This window comes from Oncorhynchus mykiss, chromosome 11 (genome assembly GCF_057628025.1).
Source record: "Oncorhynchus mykiss isolate SJ-2025 chromosome 11, ASM5762802v1, whole genome shotgun sequence".
Taxonomy (NCBI): domain Eukaryota; kingdom Metazoa; phylum Chordata; class Actinopteri; order Salmoniformes; family Salmonidae; genus Oncorhynchus; species Oncorhynchus mykiss.
This window is the reverse complement of record NC_143032.1, coordinates 3579498-3596241: the sequence shown is the minus strand read 5'-3', so window position 1 is coordinate 3596241 and position 16744 is coordinate 3579498. Positions and strand designations below refer to the sequence as shown.

At 47.9% G+C, this 16744-nt stretch overlaps 1 protein-coding gene across 3 annotated transcripts in view; it reads left to right on the top strand.

The window, feature by feature from the left end:
* The window catches only part of gdap1 (ganglioside induced differentiation associated protein 1), a 30211-nt gene extending 13997 nt beyond the window's left edge, over window positions 1-16214 (top strand). The window contains exons 2-6 of one of the 3 annotated variants that reach the window (XM_090189218.1): window positions 2506-2698; window positions 5963-6136; window positions 6224-6318; window positions 6984-7098; window positions 8309-16214. In XM_090189218.1, coding sequence (XP_090045344.1) covers window positions 2506-2698; window positions 5963-6136; window positions 6224-6318; window positions 6984-7098; window positions 8309-8667 — 936 coding nt within the window. In that variant the 3' untranslated portion in view covers window positions 8668-16214. The other 2 variants (XM_090189219.1, XM_090189220.1) reach the window with 2 other exon arrangements.
* Window positions 16215-16744: the final 530 nt, after the last annotated feature.

Here is a 16744-nt window from a genome sequence, read left to right as displayed (position 1 = left end):
GAGAAGGGTCTGGTGTGTATTGCAGGTGGAGCTGTATTGTAGGGCGTCTGATCATTACAGAGAAGGGTCTGGTGTGTATTGCAGGTGTGCCTGAGCCGTAGTGTAAAAATATGTGATGATGTTGCTCATTTGAATTGTGTTGTCCTGTGTTTAGAAATATAATCTCATTCTAGATCTGTCAATCTATATACATGAGTCTGGCCATAGCAGAGAAGGGACTGAGCTGCGCATCTTAACTAACTGTGCTGTGACTGTCCTGTCTAGGTGTGTCTAGATGTACCTGTGATGTGACTGTCCTGTCTAGGTGTACCTGTGCTGTGACTGTCCTGTCTAGGTGTGTCTAGATGTACCTGTGATGTGACTGTCCTGTCTAGGTGTCTCTAGATATACCTGTGCTGTGACTGTCCTGTCTAGGTGTACCTGTGATGTGACTGTCCTGTCTAGATGTACCTGTGCTGTGACTGTCCTGTCTAGGTGTGTCTAGATGTACCTGTGATGTGACTGTCCTGTCTAGGTGTACCTGTGCTGTGACTGTCCTGTCTAGGTGTGTCTAGATGTACCTGTGATGTGACTGTCCTGTTTAGGTGTCTCTAGATGTACCTGTGCTGTGACTGTCCTGTCTAGGTGTACCTGTGATGTGACTGTCCTGTCTAGATGTACCTGTGCTGTGACTGTCCTGTCTAGGTGTGTCTAGATGTACCTGTGATGTGACTGTCCTGTCTAGGTGTACCTGTGCTGTGACTGTCCTGTCTAGGTGTGTCTAGATGTACCTGTGCTGTAACTGTCCTGTCTAGGTATGTCTAGGTGTACCTGTGCTGTGACTGTCCTGTCTAGGTGTGTCTAGATGTACCTGTGCTGTGACTGTCCTGTCTAGGTGTGTCTAGATGTAACTGTGCTGTGACTGTCCTGTCTACGTGTTCCTAGATGCACCTGTGCTGTGACTTTCCTGTCTAGGTGTGTCTAGATATACCTGTGATGTGACTGTCCTGTCTAGGTGTTCCTAGATGTACCTGTGCTGTGACTGTCCTATCTAGGTGCGTCTAGATGTACCTGTGCTGTGACTGTCCTGTCTAGGTATGTCTAGATGTACCTGTGCTGTGACTGTCCTGTCTAGGTGTTCCTAGATGTACCTGTGCTGTGACTGTCCTGTCTAGGTGTGTCTAGATGTACCTGTGCTGTGACTGTCCTGTCTAGATGTACCTGTGCTGTGACTGTCCTGTCTAGGTGTGTCTAGAAGCACCTGTGATGTGACTGTCCTGTCAAGGTGTTCCTAGATGTACCTGTGCTGTGACTGTCCTGTCTAGGTGCGTCTAGATGTACCTGTGCTGCGACTGTCCTGTCTAGGTGTTCCTAGATGTACCTGTGCTGTGACTGTCCTGTCTAGGTGCGTCTAGATGTACCTGTGCTGTGACTGTCCTGTCTAGGAGCGTCTAGATGTAACTGATGTGACTGTCCTGTATAGATGTAACTGTGATGTGACTGTCCTGTCTAGGTGTGTCTAGATGTACCTGTGCTGTGACTGTCCTGTTTAGGTGTGTCTAGATGTACCTGTGCTGTGACTGTCCTGTCTAGGTGTTCCTAGATGTAACTGTGCTGTGACTGTCCTGTCTAGGTGTGTCTAGATGTACCTGTGCTGTGACTGTCCTGTCTAGGTGTGTATAGATGTATACCTGTGCTGTGACTGTCCTGTCTAGGTGTATCTAGATGTACCTGTGCTGTGACTGTCCTGTCTAGGTGTGTCTAGATGTACCTGTGCTGTGACTGTCCTGTGTCCTGTGTTCCTAGATGTAACTGTGCTGTGACTGTCCTGTCTAGGTGTTCCTAGATGTAACTGTGCTGTGACTGTCCTGTCTAGGTGTTCCTAGATGTAACTGTGCTGTGACTGTCCTGTCTAGGTGTGTCTAGATGTACCTGTGCTGTGACTGTCCTGTCTAGGTGTTCCTAGATGTAACTGTGCTGTGACTGTCCTGTCTAGGTGTGTCTAGATGTACCTGTGCTGTGACTGTCCTGTCTAGGTGTGTATAGATGTATACCTGTGCTGTGACTGTCCTGTCTAGGTGTGTCTAGATGTACCTGTGCTGTGACTGTCCTGTGTCCTGTGTTCCTAGATGTAACTGTGCTGTGACTGTCCTGTCTAGGTGTGTCTAGATGTACCTGTGCTGTGACTGTCCTGTCTAGGTGTTCCTAGATGTAACTGTGCTGTGACTGTCCTGTCTAGGTGTGTCTAGATGTACCTGTGCTGTGACTGTCCTGTCTAGGTGTGTATAGATGTATACCTGTGCTGTGACTGTCCTGTCTAGGTGTGTATAGATGTATACCTGTGATGTGACTGTCCTGTCTAGGTGTGTCTAGATGTACCTGTGCTGTGACTGTCCTGTCTAGGTGTGTATAGATGTATACCTGTGCTGTGACTGTCCTGTCTAGGTGTGTCTAGATGTACCTGTGCTGTGACTGTCCTGTGTCCTGTGTTCCTAGATGTAACTGTGCTGTGACTGTCCTGTCTAGGTGCGTCTGGCCATAGCAGAGAAGGGACTGATCTGTGAGGAGTATGATGTCAGTCTGCCTCTTAGTGAACACAACGAGCCCTGGTTCATGAGACTGAACCCGGCAGGAGAGGTACCAGTCCTCGTCCACAATGACAACGTCATTACAGACCCTGTTCAGATCATGGACTATCTAGACCAGAACTTCAGAGATGGCAAGTAACTGACCCCTGACACCTAACCCTAACGCCTAACCCTAAACCCCTAACCCTTAACCCCTAACCCCTAACCTTAGGGCTAGGGTGACTGGGCAACCCATTAGGTGTTCCCCCTAAGACACGTCAACAACCCCCAAAACGTCAATGTATAATCTCTGATCAAATTGACACATGGATTTTCAGTGCTCAGTTTTGTTCCCCTTTTTATTGCATCTCTGCCTCCACTCTCAACATCCCTGCCTCCACTCTCCACATCCCTGCCTCCACTCTCCACATCCCTGCCTCCACTCTCCACATCCCTGCCTCCACTCTCCACATTCCTGCCTCCACTCTCAACATCCCTGCCTCCACTCTCAACATCCCTGCCTCCACTCTCCACATCCCTGCCTCCACTCTCCACATCCCTGCCTCCACTCTCCACATCCCTGCCTCCACTCTCCACATCCCTGCCTCCACTCTCCACATCCCTGCCTCCACTCTCCACATCCCTGCCTCCACTCTCAACATCCCTGCCTCCACTCTCCACATCCCTGCCTCCACTCTCCACATCCCTGCCTCCACTCTCCACATCCCTGCCTCCACTCTCCACATCCCTGCCTCCACTCTCCACATCCCTGCCTCCACTCTCAACATCCCTGCCTCCACTCTCCACATCCCTGCCTCCACTCTCCACATCCCTGCCTCCACTCTCCACATCCCTGCCTCCACTCTCCACATCCCTGCCTCCACTCTCCACATCCCTGCCTCCACTCTCCACATCCCTGCCTCCACTCTCCACATCCCTGCCTCCACTCTCCACATCCCTGCCTCCACTCTCCACATCCCTGCCTCCACTCTCCACATCCCTGCCTCCACTCTCCACATCCCTGCCTCCACTCTCAACATCCCTGCCTCCACTCTCAACATCCCTGCCTCCACTCTCCACATCCCTGCCTCCACTCTCCACATCCCTGCCTCCACTCTCCACATCCCTGCCTCCACTCTCCACATCCCTGCCTCCACTCTCCACATCCCTGCCTCCACTCTCCACATCCCTGCCTCCACTCTCCACATCCCTGCCTCCACTCTCCACATCCCTGCCTCCACTCTCCACATCCCTGCCTCCACTCTCAACATCCCTGCCTCCACTCTCCACATCCCTGCCTCCACTCTCCACATCCCCGCCTCCACTCTCCACATCCCTGCCTCCACTCTGCCAGCTGTTCATTTTGATCTTTTGTTCTTCCTCATTATTATTGTTATTGTTATTATTATTATTATTATAATTGTTATTGTTGTTATTATTGCTGTTATTGTTATTAGTATTGTTATTATTATTAGTATTATTGTTGTTATGGGTTTTATTGTTATTATTATCATCATTATTATTAGTGGTGTTGTTATTGTTGTTGTTATTTTTGCTGTTATTGTTATTTTCCTTTTTGCTCATTGTTTTCATTCACTATTATCAGTTTCGTTTTGTTCCCCTGTTGTCTTGGTGTAAATGGATCCATCTCATGTTGTTCAGCCTAGTCTACTGCAGATAAGAGGGGATATTCTGGTAAGCATACGGAGAGGAGAGGAGCGCTTTTATTGATTTGTCTGAAAATGATATCTCAAATACAAGCACATATATGATTGTATTTGACAAACACTTTTCAAATATATTCAAAATGTAGTATTAATTCAACTTGCCCATGCCTAATGGCAATACCTTTTGCAGGTTCACACTTTGCATTAATTGTCTGTCTCTATATTCAGACAAAATAGAAGAATAACCTTTGTCTCATTGTTTCCCAAACCTCTCCTCCGGTACCCTCAGCTATTCTAGAACTGACACAACTCATTTAAATGGTCATCAAGCCCTTCATTAGTTAAATCTGCAGTGCTACTGTACATATCAACTAACCGGCCGGCTGTGGGTACTGCTGGAGAGGTTTGGGTACTGCTGGAGAGGTTTGGGTACTGCTGGAGAGGTTTGGGTACTGCTGGAGAGGTTTGGGTACTGCTGGAGAGGTTTGGGTACTGCTGGAGAGGTTTGGGTAATGCTGGAGAGGTTTGGGTACTGCTGGAGAGGTTTGGGTACTGCTGGAGAGGTTTGGGTACTGCTGGAGAGGTTTGGGTAATGCTGGAGAGGTTTGGGTACTGCTGGAGAGGTTTGGGTACTGCTGGAGAGGTTTGGGTACTGCTGGAGAGGTTTGGGTACTGCTGGAGAGGTTTGGGTACTGCTGGAGAGGTTTGGGTACTGCTGGAGAGGTTTGGGCACTGCTGGAGAGGTTTGGGTAATGCTGGAGAGGTTTGGGTACTGCTGGAGAGGTTTGGGTACTGCTGGAGAGGTTTGGGTAATGCTGGAGAGGTTTGGGTACTGCTGGAGAGGTTTGGGTACTGCTGGAGAGGTTTGGGTACTGCTGGAGAGGTTTGGGTACTGCTGGAGAGGTTTGGGTACTGCTGGAGAGGTTTGGGTAATGCTGGAGAGGTTTGGGTACTGCTGGAGAGGTTTGGGTACTGCTGGAGAGGTTTGGGTACTGCTGGAGAGGTTTGGGTACTGCTGGAGAGGTTTGGGTACTGCTGGAGAGGTTTGGGGACTGCTGGATAGGTTTGGGTACTGCTGGAGAGGTTTGGGTACTGCTGGAGAGATTTGGGTACTGCTGGAGAGGTTTGGGCACTGCTGGAGAGGTTTGGGTACTGCTGGAGAGGTTTGGGTACTGCTGGAGAGGTTTGGGTACTGCTGGAGAGGTTTGGGTACTGCTGGAGAGGTTTGGGTACTGCTGGAGAGGTTTGGGTAATGCTGGAGAGGTTTGGGTACTGCTGGAGAGGTTTGGGTACTGCTGGAGAGGTTTGGGTACTGCTGGAGAGGTTTGGGTACTGCTGGAGAGGTTTGGGGAATGCTGGAGAGGTTTGGGTACTGCTGGAGAGGTTTGGGTACTGCTGGAGAGGTTTGGGTACTGCTGGAGAGGTTTGGGTACTGCTGGAGAGATTTGGGTAATGCTGGAGAGGTTTGGGTACTGCTGGAGAGGTTTGGGTACTGCTGGATAGGTTTGGGTACTGCTGGAGAGGTTTGGATAATGCTGGAGAGGTTTGGGTACTGCTGGAGAGGTTTGGGTACTGCTGGAGAGGTTTGGGTACTGCTGGAGAGGTTTGGGTACTGCTGGAGAGGTTTGGGTACTGCTGGAGAGGTTTGGGTACTGCTGGAGAGGTTTGGGTAATGCTGCTTCGTTATAGTGATCTTGTTCATTAACCATCTCTGTTTCTCCGTTCTTTGTCCCTTTTGTATGTCTGTAGAGGGAACTGCTAAGCTGATCCCCGAGGAAGGCAGTATGTACTACCACAGAGTCCAGCACTACAGAGAACTACTGGACTCTCTACAGATGGACGCCTATACACACGGCTCCATACTCCACCCAGAGATCACCGTGGACTCACACATCCCAGCCTACGCCACCACACGTATACGAGGTGAGACGCGCACGCACGCACGCACACACTACCTTCCGTGGTATATTGGGGGTATAATAATGACGTGGTTGTATTTGTGTGTGACAGCACAGATTGGGAACACAGAGTCGGAGCTGAAGAAGCTAGCGGAGGAAAACCCAGAGCTAAAAGAGGCCTATATGGCTAAAACGAGGCGTTTAAAGGTACAGTGTCATGACTCAAATCCACACGCCTCTTTTACTACTCATTTCCAACCTGGAACTGTTTACCATCTCTGCATGATGTCATGAAAGCCTCAACGCCCAGTTTCTCTCCGTTTGTAGCACAAGCTGTTTACCATCTCTGCATGATGTCATGAAAGCCTCAACGCCCAGTTTCTCTCCGTTTGTAGCACAAGCTGTTTGACCATCTCTGCATGATGTCATGAAAGCCTCAACGCCCAGTTTCTCTCCGTTTGTAGCACAAGCTGTTTACCATCTCTGCATGATGTCATGAAAGCCTAAACGCCCAGTTTCTCTCCGTTTGTAGCACAAGCTGTTTACCATCTCTGCATGATGTCATGAAAGCCTCAACGCCCAGTTTCTCTCCGTTTGTAGCACAAGCTGTTTACCATCTCTGCATGATGTCATGAAAGCCTCAACGCCCAGTTTCCCTCCGTTTGTAGCACAAGCTGTTTACCATCTCTGCATGATGTCATGAAAGCCTCAACGCCCAGTTTCCCTCCGTTTGTAGCACAAGCTGTTTACCATCTCTGCATGATGTCATGAAAGCCTCAACGCCCAGTTTCTCTCCGTTTGTAGCACAAGCTGTTTACCATCTCTGCATGATGTCATGAAAGCCTAAACGCCCAGTTTCTCTCCGTTTGTAGCACAAGCTGTTTGACCATGACAACATGAAGTATCTTAAGAAGATTCTGGATGAGTTGGAGAAAGTTCTGGACCAGGTTGAGACAGAGCTACAGAGGAGAGCAGAGGAGACACCAGGTAGGTATTACACTGGGGAAGGTTCTGGACCAGGTTGAGACAGAACTATAGAGGAGACACCAGGTAGGTATTACACTGGGGAAGGTTCTGGACCAGGTGGAGGAGACATCAGGTAGGTATTACACTGGGGAAAGTTCTGGACCAGGTTGAGACAGAGCAACAGAGGAGAGCAGAGGAGACACCAGGTAGGTATTACACTGGGGAAGGTTCTGGACCAGGTTGAGACAGAACTATAGAGGAGACACCAGGTAGGTATTACACTGGGGAAGGTTCTGGACCAGGTGGAGGAGACGTAAGGTAGCATACAGGAGAAGGTTCTGGACCAGGTGGAGGAGACATCAGGTAGCATACAGGAGAAGGTTCTGGACCAGGTGGAGGAGACATCAGGTAGCATACAGGAGAAGGTTCTGGACCAGGTGGAGGAGACATCAGGTAGCATACAGGAGAAGGTTCTGGACCAGGTGGAGGAGACATCAGGTAGCATACAGGAGAAGGTTCTGAACCAGTTGGAGGAGACACCAGGCAGCATACAGGAGAAGGTTCTGGACCAGGTGGAGGGGATGTCAGGTAGCATACAGGAGAAGGTTTTGGACCAGGTGGAGGAGACACCAGGTAGCATCCAGGAGAAGGTTCTGGACCAGGTGGAGGAGACGTCAGGTAGCATACAGGAGAAGGTTCTGGACCAGGTGGAGGAGACGTCAGGTAGCATACAGGAGAAGGTTCTGGACCAGGTGGAGGAGACACCAGGTAGTATACAGGAGAAGGTTCTGGACCAGGTGGAGGAGACGTCAGGTAGCATACAGGAGAAGGTTCTGGACCAGGTGGAGGAGACGTCAGGTAGCATACAGGAGAAGGTTCTGGACCAGGTGGAGGGGACGTCAGGTAGCATACAGGATAAGGTTCTGGACCAGGTGGAGGAGACACCAGGTAGTATACAGGAGAAGGTTCTGGACCAGGTGGAGGAGACACCAGGTAGTATACAGGAGAAGGTTCTGGACCAGTTGGAGGAGACGTCAGGTAGCAGACAGGAGAAGGTTCTGGACCAGGTGGAGGAGACGTCAGGTAGCAGACAGGAGAAGGTTCTGGACCAGGTGGAGGAGACGTCAGGTAGCAGACAGGAGAAGAGATGAATACACCTTTATAATTGACACAACTGTTTTAAGACAGAAGACACTGTAGAAAATCTTCTTCCTCTTCTTCTTTCCACCAGAGGAGGGCAGTAGTCAGTCGTGGCTGTGTGGAGAGTTCTTCAGCATGGCCGACGTCTCCCTGGCTGTCACCCTGCACCGCCTCAAGTTCCTGGGGCTTTCCCGCCGTTACTGGGGCAACGGGGACCGCGGCAACCTGGAGGCCTACTATGAGCGTGTGCTGGAGCGCCCGTCCTTCCGGAGGGTTCTGGGACACGTAAACAACATCCTGATCTCGGCCGTGCTACCCGCCGCGTTCCGGGTGGCGAAGCAACACGTGCCGGCGTTCGTTGGCACCACGCTGCTCATAGGCATCCTGGGAGGAGCCACGTACCTGGCCTTCCTTTACCTGAAGACCAGGATGTTAATTACCAGGTGGTAGAGGTGAGAGAGAGAGAGAGAGAGAGATGGGAAGAGAGAGGCAGGGACAGAGAGAGAGAGAGAGAGGCAGGGACAGAGAGAGAGAGAGAAAGATGGGAAGAGAGGCAGGGACAGAGAGAGAGAGATGGGAAGAGAGGCAGGGACAGAGAGAGAGAGAGAGATGGGAAGAGAGGCAGGGACAGAGAGAGAGAGAGAGAGAGAGAGAGAGTTGGGAAGAGAGGCAGGGACAGAGAGAGAGAGAAAGAGGCAGGGAAAGCGAGATACAGAGATGGGAAGAGAGGCAGGGAGAGAGAGAGAGAGAGAGAGAGAGAGAGAGATGGGAAGAGAGAGAGAGAGAGAGATGGGAAGAGAGAGGCAGGGACAGAGAGAGACAGAGAGAGATGGGAAGAGAGAGGCAGGGACAGAGAGAGAGAGAGAGAGAGAGAGGCAGAGCAGAGGTCAGGATCAGAGCTCCTGCATTTTTCAGCATTTTCTTTAAAAAAGATAGGTTAGGAGTTAGATAAACTTGGATTTTTTGTCAGGAACACATACTGGATTCTACCCTCTTCAACATAACCCCTACTTCAAATCAAAACTTAAAACCTACAACCTCATTTTGGACGGAATTACGGAATCACCTGGAAAGTTCACAACAACCAAGGATTTTTTACCCTATACAGCAAATTCTCTGGAAAACAACAGAAACCTGAAAACACCATCCAACCTGGAACTGAGTGAGTAATGTTTAGTCTGAAACAATATTTTATTTCCAAAAGCCAAGAAGAAAAATACACAACATTACTTTATAAGGACTGAATTCTAACATAATTCTGCCAAGCTTGATACAGCTTCAACTAGCACTGACGTGTCAAGTGAGAGGTGTCAAAGCTCATTAGCCCAACAATGGCAGGAGAGTCACACAGTCTACCCCAACCAAATGGAGAGGCCTTAGAAGCTCCCTCCCGCTGTTCAGAGGTAATTAAAATACAGTACCCTTTGCATGTAAAGAATGATAAGGCAAGAAAAGACCACAAGAAGAAGCTCCTTATGGGAAATCAAGAGACACTTTTTGCTGACTATTACAAAAATGGGAACATCAGCAACCTCATCTTCCACACAAACCATCCCCTGGCATGGCACAGTGCTATATTAGCACACTACCCCTTTGTTACGAGAGGGGGGATTAACGAGGGGTGGAAACTCAGAATACTTGATAACGAGGACTCTGAGTTAAGTAATATAAATATCTATAAATCCGGATCAGTAATGGTACAGAATAACCACAAACAGTTTCAGCTGGACTTTCACCTAATCAAAGAATTAGCCCAGCAGGAGAAGCTCTGCCTTGATAATGATACCCCCACACAGAGCGGGTCAGACCAGACCTCTTCATTATGTAACCCCACAGATGAGCAACCCCCAGTGGAGAGTCAACCTCCCAGCACAGATTACCACTCCCTCATTGAAATGAAGGACAAATTCACCCAGCTGGAGGTAAGACAGGTGGAGCTGGAACAGCAGGTGATTACACTTCAGTCAGCGCAGACCCAGACAACAGTCCAGCACAACAACAGCCCCTTAACCAGACCCGGAGAGCTGGAGGTGGACAGAGACATATCTGCACTTTGGACAGTGGTGAGACAAATACAACAGGAGAAAGAGGAGCAGAACAGAGCACTAGAGGAGAGTATCAGACTGCTGGTGGAGGAGAGGTTGAGGGGGATGGAGGAGAAGTTGATGGGGACGGCGTGTGACAGAGAACAACCCACTAGAGAGGTGGCCACCCCCACAGAGAAGCCAGCAGAACAGCCCACTTCAGCACCCAACAAAAGTCTCGACACCACAGCAGAACAGTCCACACCAGACCCTGAACATAGAGTCGACACCACAGCAGAACAGTCCACACCAGACCCTGACCATAGAGTCGAAATCACAGCAGAACAGACAAATGAAGAACCCCAAGCCCAGAGGCTCTCACCCCCTCTGAGCACCCCCCCTGTCAGCCACCCTGATAGCCCTTTTGACAACCCCCCCACACCCACTGAGGACAAACACAAGACACAGATTGTACTACTTATGGACTCAAATGGGAAATATATAGAAGAAAAAAAACTTTTTCCCAAACACAGTGTGTCTAAACTCTGGTGTCCAAACACCCAGCGTGCCCTCGACCTTCTGTCTGAGGCCAAACTAGGCTCACCCAGCCACATAATAATACACACAGGCACAAACGACCTGAGAGCACTGCAGGAAAGAGTGGCCACAGCACTGAAGAGAGTGATTGAAAAGGCTTCTTCTACTTTCCCCAACGCACAAGTGGTTATCTCCACCCTGCTACCACGAAAAGACTTCCACCCTGCCACAATACAGCGGGTAAATGCAAGTATTTCCCGTGACTGTGCCTCAAAACCAAACGTTTTCCTGGCCCACCACTCCACCCTGGACTTGAACAGCCTCTATGACCAGGTCCACCTCTACAAGGCAGCAGTGCCCACCTTTGCCCGAACTCTAAAGGACATCGCTCTCAAACGTATCCCCAACACTTCACACAGGAGCAACAGATCAATAGACACCCCATCCAGACCAGCGAGACACCCTCCCAGATCTGCAGGACCCCCCCCTGGACCTACACATAGAGGACCCACGCCAAGAGGAATTACATCCAGACCACAGTACACCCAGACACATCCACACCCCCACCCCAACCAATCAACACCCCCCCACGTCAACCATGCCCACACCCCATTTAGGCCCACCCAGGTCAGACCTATGCCACTCCTGCCCACCCCATGCACCCCACCCCCGCAAAGAGGGCCTCAACATGGAAGCCACACATACGCCCAGGTAGTGAGCGGGCAAACAGTCCCAACCCCCACTCTCACACTCGCCGAAGCCAATGGCATGTACCAGATGCTCAGCAGGCTCTGCTCACACTTACTGGCCTGAGGCCAAACCACGACCAACAACATTGGACACTCTATGGAACAAAAAGCCTTCACTATATTATCATGGAATATCCAAGGCCTGAGGTCATCTGCCTTTGGCCTAAAGAGCAGAAACCCGGACTTCACCAAAGAAATCGGTAATACAGACATTGTCATCCTGCAAGAAACCTGGTATAGAGGAGACGGACCCACTGGTTGCCCTCTAGGTTACAGAGAGCTGGTAGTCCCATCCACCAAACTACCAGGTGTGAAACAGGGAAGGGACTCAGGGGGTATGCTAATTTGGTATAGAGCAGACCTAACTCACTCCATTAAATTAATCAAAACAGGAACATTTTACATTTGGCTAGAAATTCAAAAAGAAATTATCCTAACAGAGAAAAATGTCCTCCTGTGTGCTACCTATATCCCCCCACTAGAATCCCCATATTTTAATGAAGACAGCTTCTCCATCCTGGAGGGGGAAATCAATCATTTCCAGGCCCAGGGACATGTACTAGTCTGTGGCGACCTAAATGCCAGAACCGGACAAGAACCTGACACCCTAAGCACACAGGGGGACAAACACCTGCCTGGAGGTGACAGCATTCCCTCCCACATATGCCCCCCTAGGCACAACTATGACAACATAACCAACAAAAACGGGTCACAACTCCTGCAGCTCTGTCGCACGCTGGGTATGTACATAGTCAACGGTAGGCTTCGAGGGGACTCCTATGGTAGGTACACCTATAGCTCATCTCTTGGCAGTAGTACTGTAGACTACTTTATCACCGACCTCAACCCAGAGTCTCTCAGAGCGTTCACAGTCAGCCCACTGACACCCCTATCAGACCACAGCAAAATCACAGTCTACTTAAACAGAGCAATAATCAATCATGAGGCATCAAAGCCAAAGGAACTGAGTAACATTAAGAAATGCTATAGATGGAAGGAATGCAGTTTGGAAACCTACCAAAAAACAATTAGGCAACAACAAATTCAATCCCTTTTAGACAATTTCCTGGGTAAAACGTTCCGCTGTAATAGTGAAGGTGTAAACTTGGCAGTAGAAAATCTTAACAGTATATTTGACCTCTCAGCTTCCCTATCAAATCTAAAAATCTCAAATAGAAAACCGAAGAAAATTAACAATAATGACAAATGGTTTGATGAAGAATGCAAAAATCTAAGAAAGAAATTGAGAAACCTGTCCAACCAAAAACATAGAGACCCGGAAAACCTGAGTCTACGCCTTCACTATGGTGAATCACTAAAACAATACAGAAATACACTACGGAAAAAGAAGGAACAGCATGTCAGAAATCAGCTCAATGCAATTGAAGAATCCATAGACTCTAACCACTTCTGGGAAAATTGGAAAACACTAAACAAACAACAACAAGAAGAATTATCTATCCAAAATGGAGATGTATGGGTAAACCACTTCTCCAATCTTTTTGGCTCTATAACAAAGAATAAAGAGCAAAAACATATACATGATCAAATACAGATCTTAGAATCATCTATTAAAGACTACCAGAACCCACTGGATTATCCAATTACATTGAATGAGTTACAGGACAAAATAAAAACCCTCCAACCCAAAAAGGCCTGTGGTGTTGATGGTATCCTCAATGAAATGATCAAATATACAGACAACAAATTCCAATTGGCTATACTAAAACTCTTTAACATCATACTTAGCTCTGGCATCTTCCCCAATATTTGGAACCAAGGACTGATCACCCCAATCCACAAAAGTGGAGACAAATTTGACCCCAATAACTACCGTGGAATATGTGTCAACAGTAACCTTGGGAAAATCCTCTGCATTATTATTAACAGCAGACTCGTACATTTCCTCAATGAAAACAATGTACTGAGCAAATGTCAAATTGGCTTTTTACCAAATTACCGTACAACAGACCATGTATTCACCCTGCACACCCTAATTGACAACCAAACAAACCAAAACAAAGGCAAAGTCTTCTCATGCTTTGTTGATTTCAAAAAAGCCTTCGACTCAATCTGGCATGAGGGTCTGCTATACAAACTGATGGAAAGTGGTGTTGGGGGTAAAACATACGACATTATAAAATCCATGTACACAAACAACAAGTGTGCGGTTAAAATTGGCAAAAAACACACACATTTCTTCACACAGGGTCGTGGGGTTAGACAGGGATGCAGTTTAAGCCCCACCCTCTTCAACATATATATCAACGAATTGGCGCGGGCACTAGAAAAGTCTGCAGCACCCGGCCTCCCCCTGCTAGAATCCGAAGTCAAATGTCTGCTGTTTGCCGATGATCTGGTGCTTCTGTCACCAACCAAGGAGGGCCTACAGCAGCACCTAGATCTTATGCACAGATTCTGTCAGACCTGGGCCCTGACAGTAAATCTCAGTAAGACCAAAATAATGGTGTTCCAAAAAAGGTCCAGTCACCAGGACCACAAATACAAATTCAATCTAGACACTGTTGCCCTAGAGCACACAAAAAACTATACATACCTTGGCCTAAACATCAGCGCCACAGGTAACTTCCACAAAGCTGTGAACGATCTGAGAGACAAGGCAAGAAGGGCATTCTATGCCATCAAAAGAAACATAAATTTCAACATACCAATTAGGATTTGGCTAAAAATACTTGAATCAGTCATAGAGCCCATTGCCCTTTATGGTTGTGAGGTCTGGGGTCCGCTCACCAACCAAGACTTCACAAAATGGGACAAACACCAAATTGAGACTCTGCACGCAGAATTCTGCAAAAATATCCTCCGTGTACAACGTAGAACACCAAATAATGCATGCAGAGCAGAATTAGGCCGATACCCACTAATTATCAAAATCCAGAAAAGAGCCGTTAAATTCTACAACCACCTAAAAGGAAGTGATTCACAAACCTTCCATAACAAAGCCATCACCTACAGAGAGATGAACCTGGAGAAGAGTCCCCTAAGCAAGCTGGTCCTGGGGCTCTGTTCACAAACACAAACACACCCTACAGAGCCCCAGGACAACAGCACAATTAGACCCAACCAAATCATGAGAAAACAAAAAGATAATTACTTGACACATTGGAAAGAATTAACAAAAAAACAGAGCAAACTAGAATGCTATTTGGCCCTAAACAGAGAGTACACAGCGGCAGAATACCTGACCACTGTGACTGACCCAAAATTAAGGAAAGCTTTGACTATGTACAGACTCAGTGAGCATAGCCTTGCTATTGAGAAAGGCCGCCGTAGGCAGACATGGCTCTCAAGAGAAGACAGGCTATGTGCTCACTGCCCACAAAATGAGGTGGAAACTGAGCTGCACTTCCTAACCTCCTGCCCAATGTATGACCATATTAGAGAGACATATTTCCCTCAGATTACACAGATCCACAAAGAATTCGAAAACAAATCCAAATTTGAAAAACTCCCATATCTACTGGGTGAAATTCCACAGTGTGCCATCACAGCAGCAAGATTTGTGACCTGTTGCCACGAGAAAAGGGCAACCAGTGAAGAACACACACCATTGTAAATACAACCCATATTTATGCTTATTTATTTTATCTTGTGTCCTTTAACCATTTGTACATTGTTAAAACACTGTATATATATATATAATATGACATTTGTAATGTCTTTACTGTTTTGAAACCTCTGTATGTGTAATGTTTACTGTTAATTTTTGTTGTTTTTCACTTTATATTTTCACTTTGTATGTTGTCTACCTCACTTGCTTTGGCAATGTTAACACATGTTTCCCATGCCAATAAAGCCCTTGAATTGAATTGAATTGAGAGAGAGATGGGAATAGAGAGGCAGGGACAGAGAGAGATGGGAAGAGAGGCAGGGACAGAGAGAGAGAGAGAGAGAGATGGGAAGAGAGGCAGGGACAGAGAGAGAGAGAGATGGGAAGAGAGGCAGGGACAGAGAGAGAGAGAGAAAGAGGCAAGGAAAGCGAGAGAGAGATGGGAAGAGAGAGGCAGGGAAGGATAGAGAGATATGCTTAAACCCAGAATGGGTTGCTTTACTCTGTAACACACAGCTACCATTGCCCATTGCTGTACAGTACATTGTGGTGCAGTGGATTGTCCATAAACCATAGACACAATAGAATATAACTTTATTGAATATAACTTTATTGTTCACATAATGTGGACATTTCTCTTTGCCGTGTTGCTCATTGCATTATTTAATAGGCCAAATATGCTTTTTCAGTCATCTTTAGTTTGTGTGTCAGATTGTCAGTTGAGTCTGTGGTTCCTCCTACCTTCTGACAACTTGGCTTTGTCAGTTGAGTCTGTGGTTCCTCCTACCTTCTGACAGCTTGGCTTTGTCAGTTGAGTCTGTGGTTGTCAATTCTTTGCTTGGTTATACAGTCTATTAACAGTTTATTTACAAAAGGCTTTATCCATACATACATTTTTCACATTTGTGTTTTTTCATCAGAAGTGATTGCTTATGGGTACCTTGATGTGTGTGTAAAATATGACTGCTCTGAGAGGTTTCATGCATAGGTTTTAGATGTGTATAAAAATGTGTGTGTGTGTTTTTGCAAAATGCTCATTTATCCACGATTTGCTGCCGTGTCCTGTCTTGTCCTGATGAAATTAAACAGCTTTTTTCACTTGATTCAGAACTAATATCAACGGTTTACTTTGTATTTCTCTCCCTCTCTCTCTCTCTCACTCTCTCTCTCTCTCTCTCTCTCTCTCACTCTCTGGCCCCCTCTCTCTCTCTCACTCTCTGGCCCCCTCTCTCTCTCTCTCACTCTCTGGCCCCCCCCCTCTCTCTCTCTCTCTCTGTCTCCCTCTCTCTGCCCCCCTCTCTCTCTGCCCCCACTCTCTCTCTCTCTGCCTCTCTCTCTGCCTCTCTCTCTCTCTCTGCCCCCCACTCTCTCTCTCTCTGCACCTCTCTCTCTCTCTCTCTGCCCCCACTCTCTCTCTCTCTGCACCTCTCTCTCTCTCTCTGCCCCCCACTCTCTCTCTCTCTCTGCACCTCTCTCCCTCTCTCTGCCCCCCACTCTCTCTCTCTCTGCACCTCTCTCTCTGCCCCCCACTCTCTCTCTCTCTCTCTCTGCTCCCCACTCTCTCTCTCTCTCTGCCCCCCTCTCTCTCTCTCTCTCTCTCTCTCTCCTTCACTTTGTCAGAATGGTAACCTGAATTCCCAGTGTCT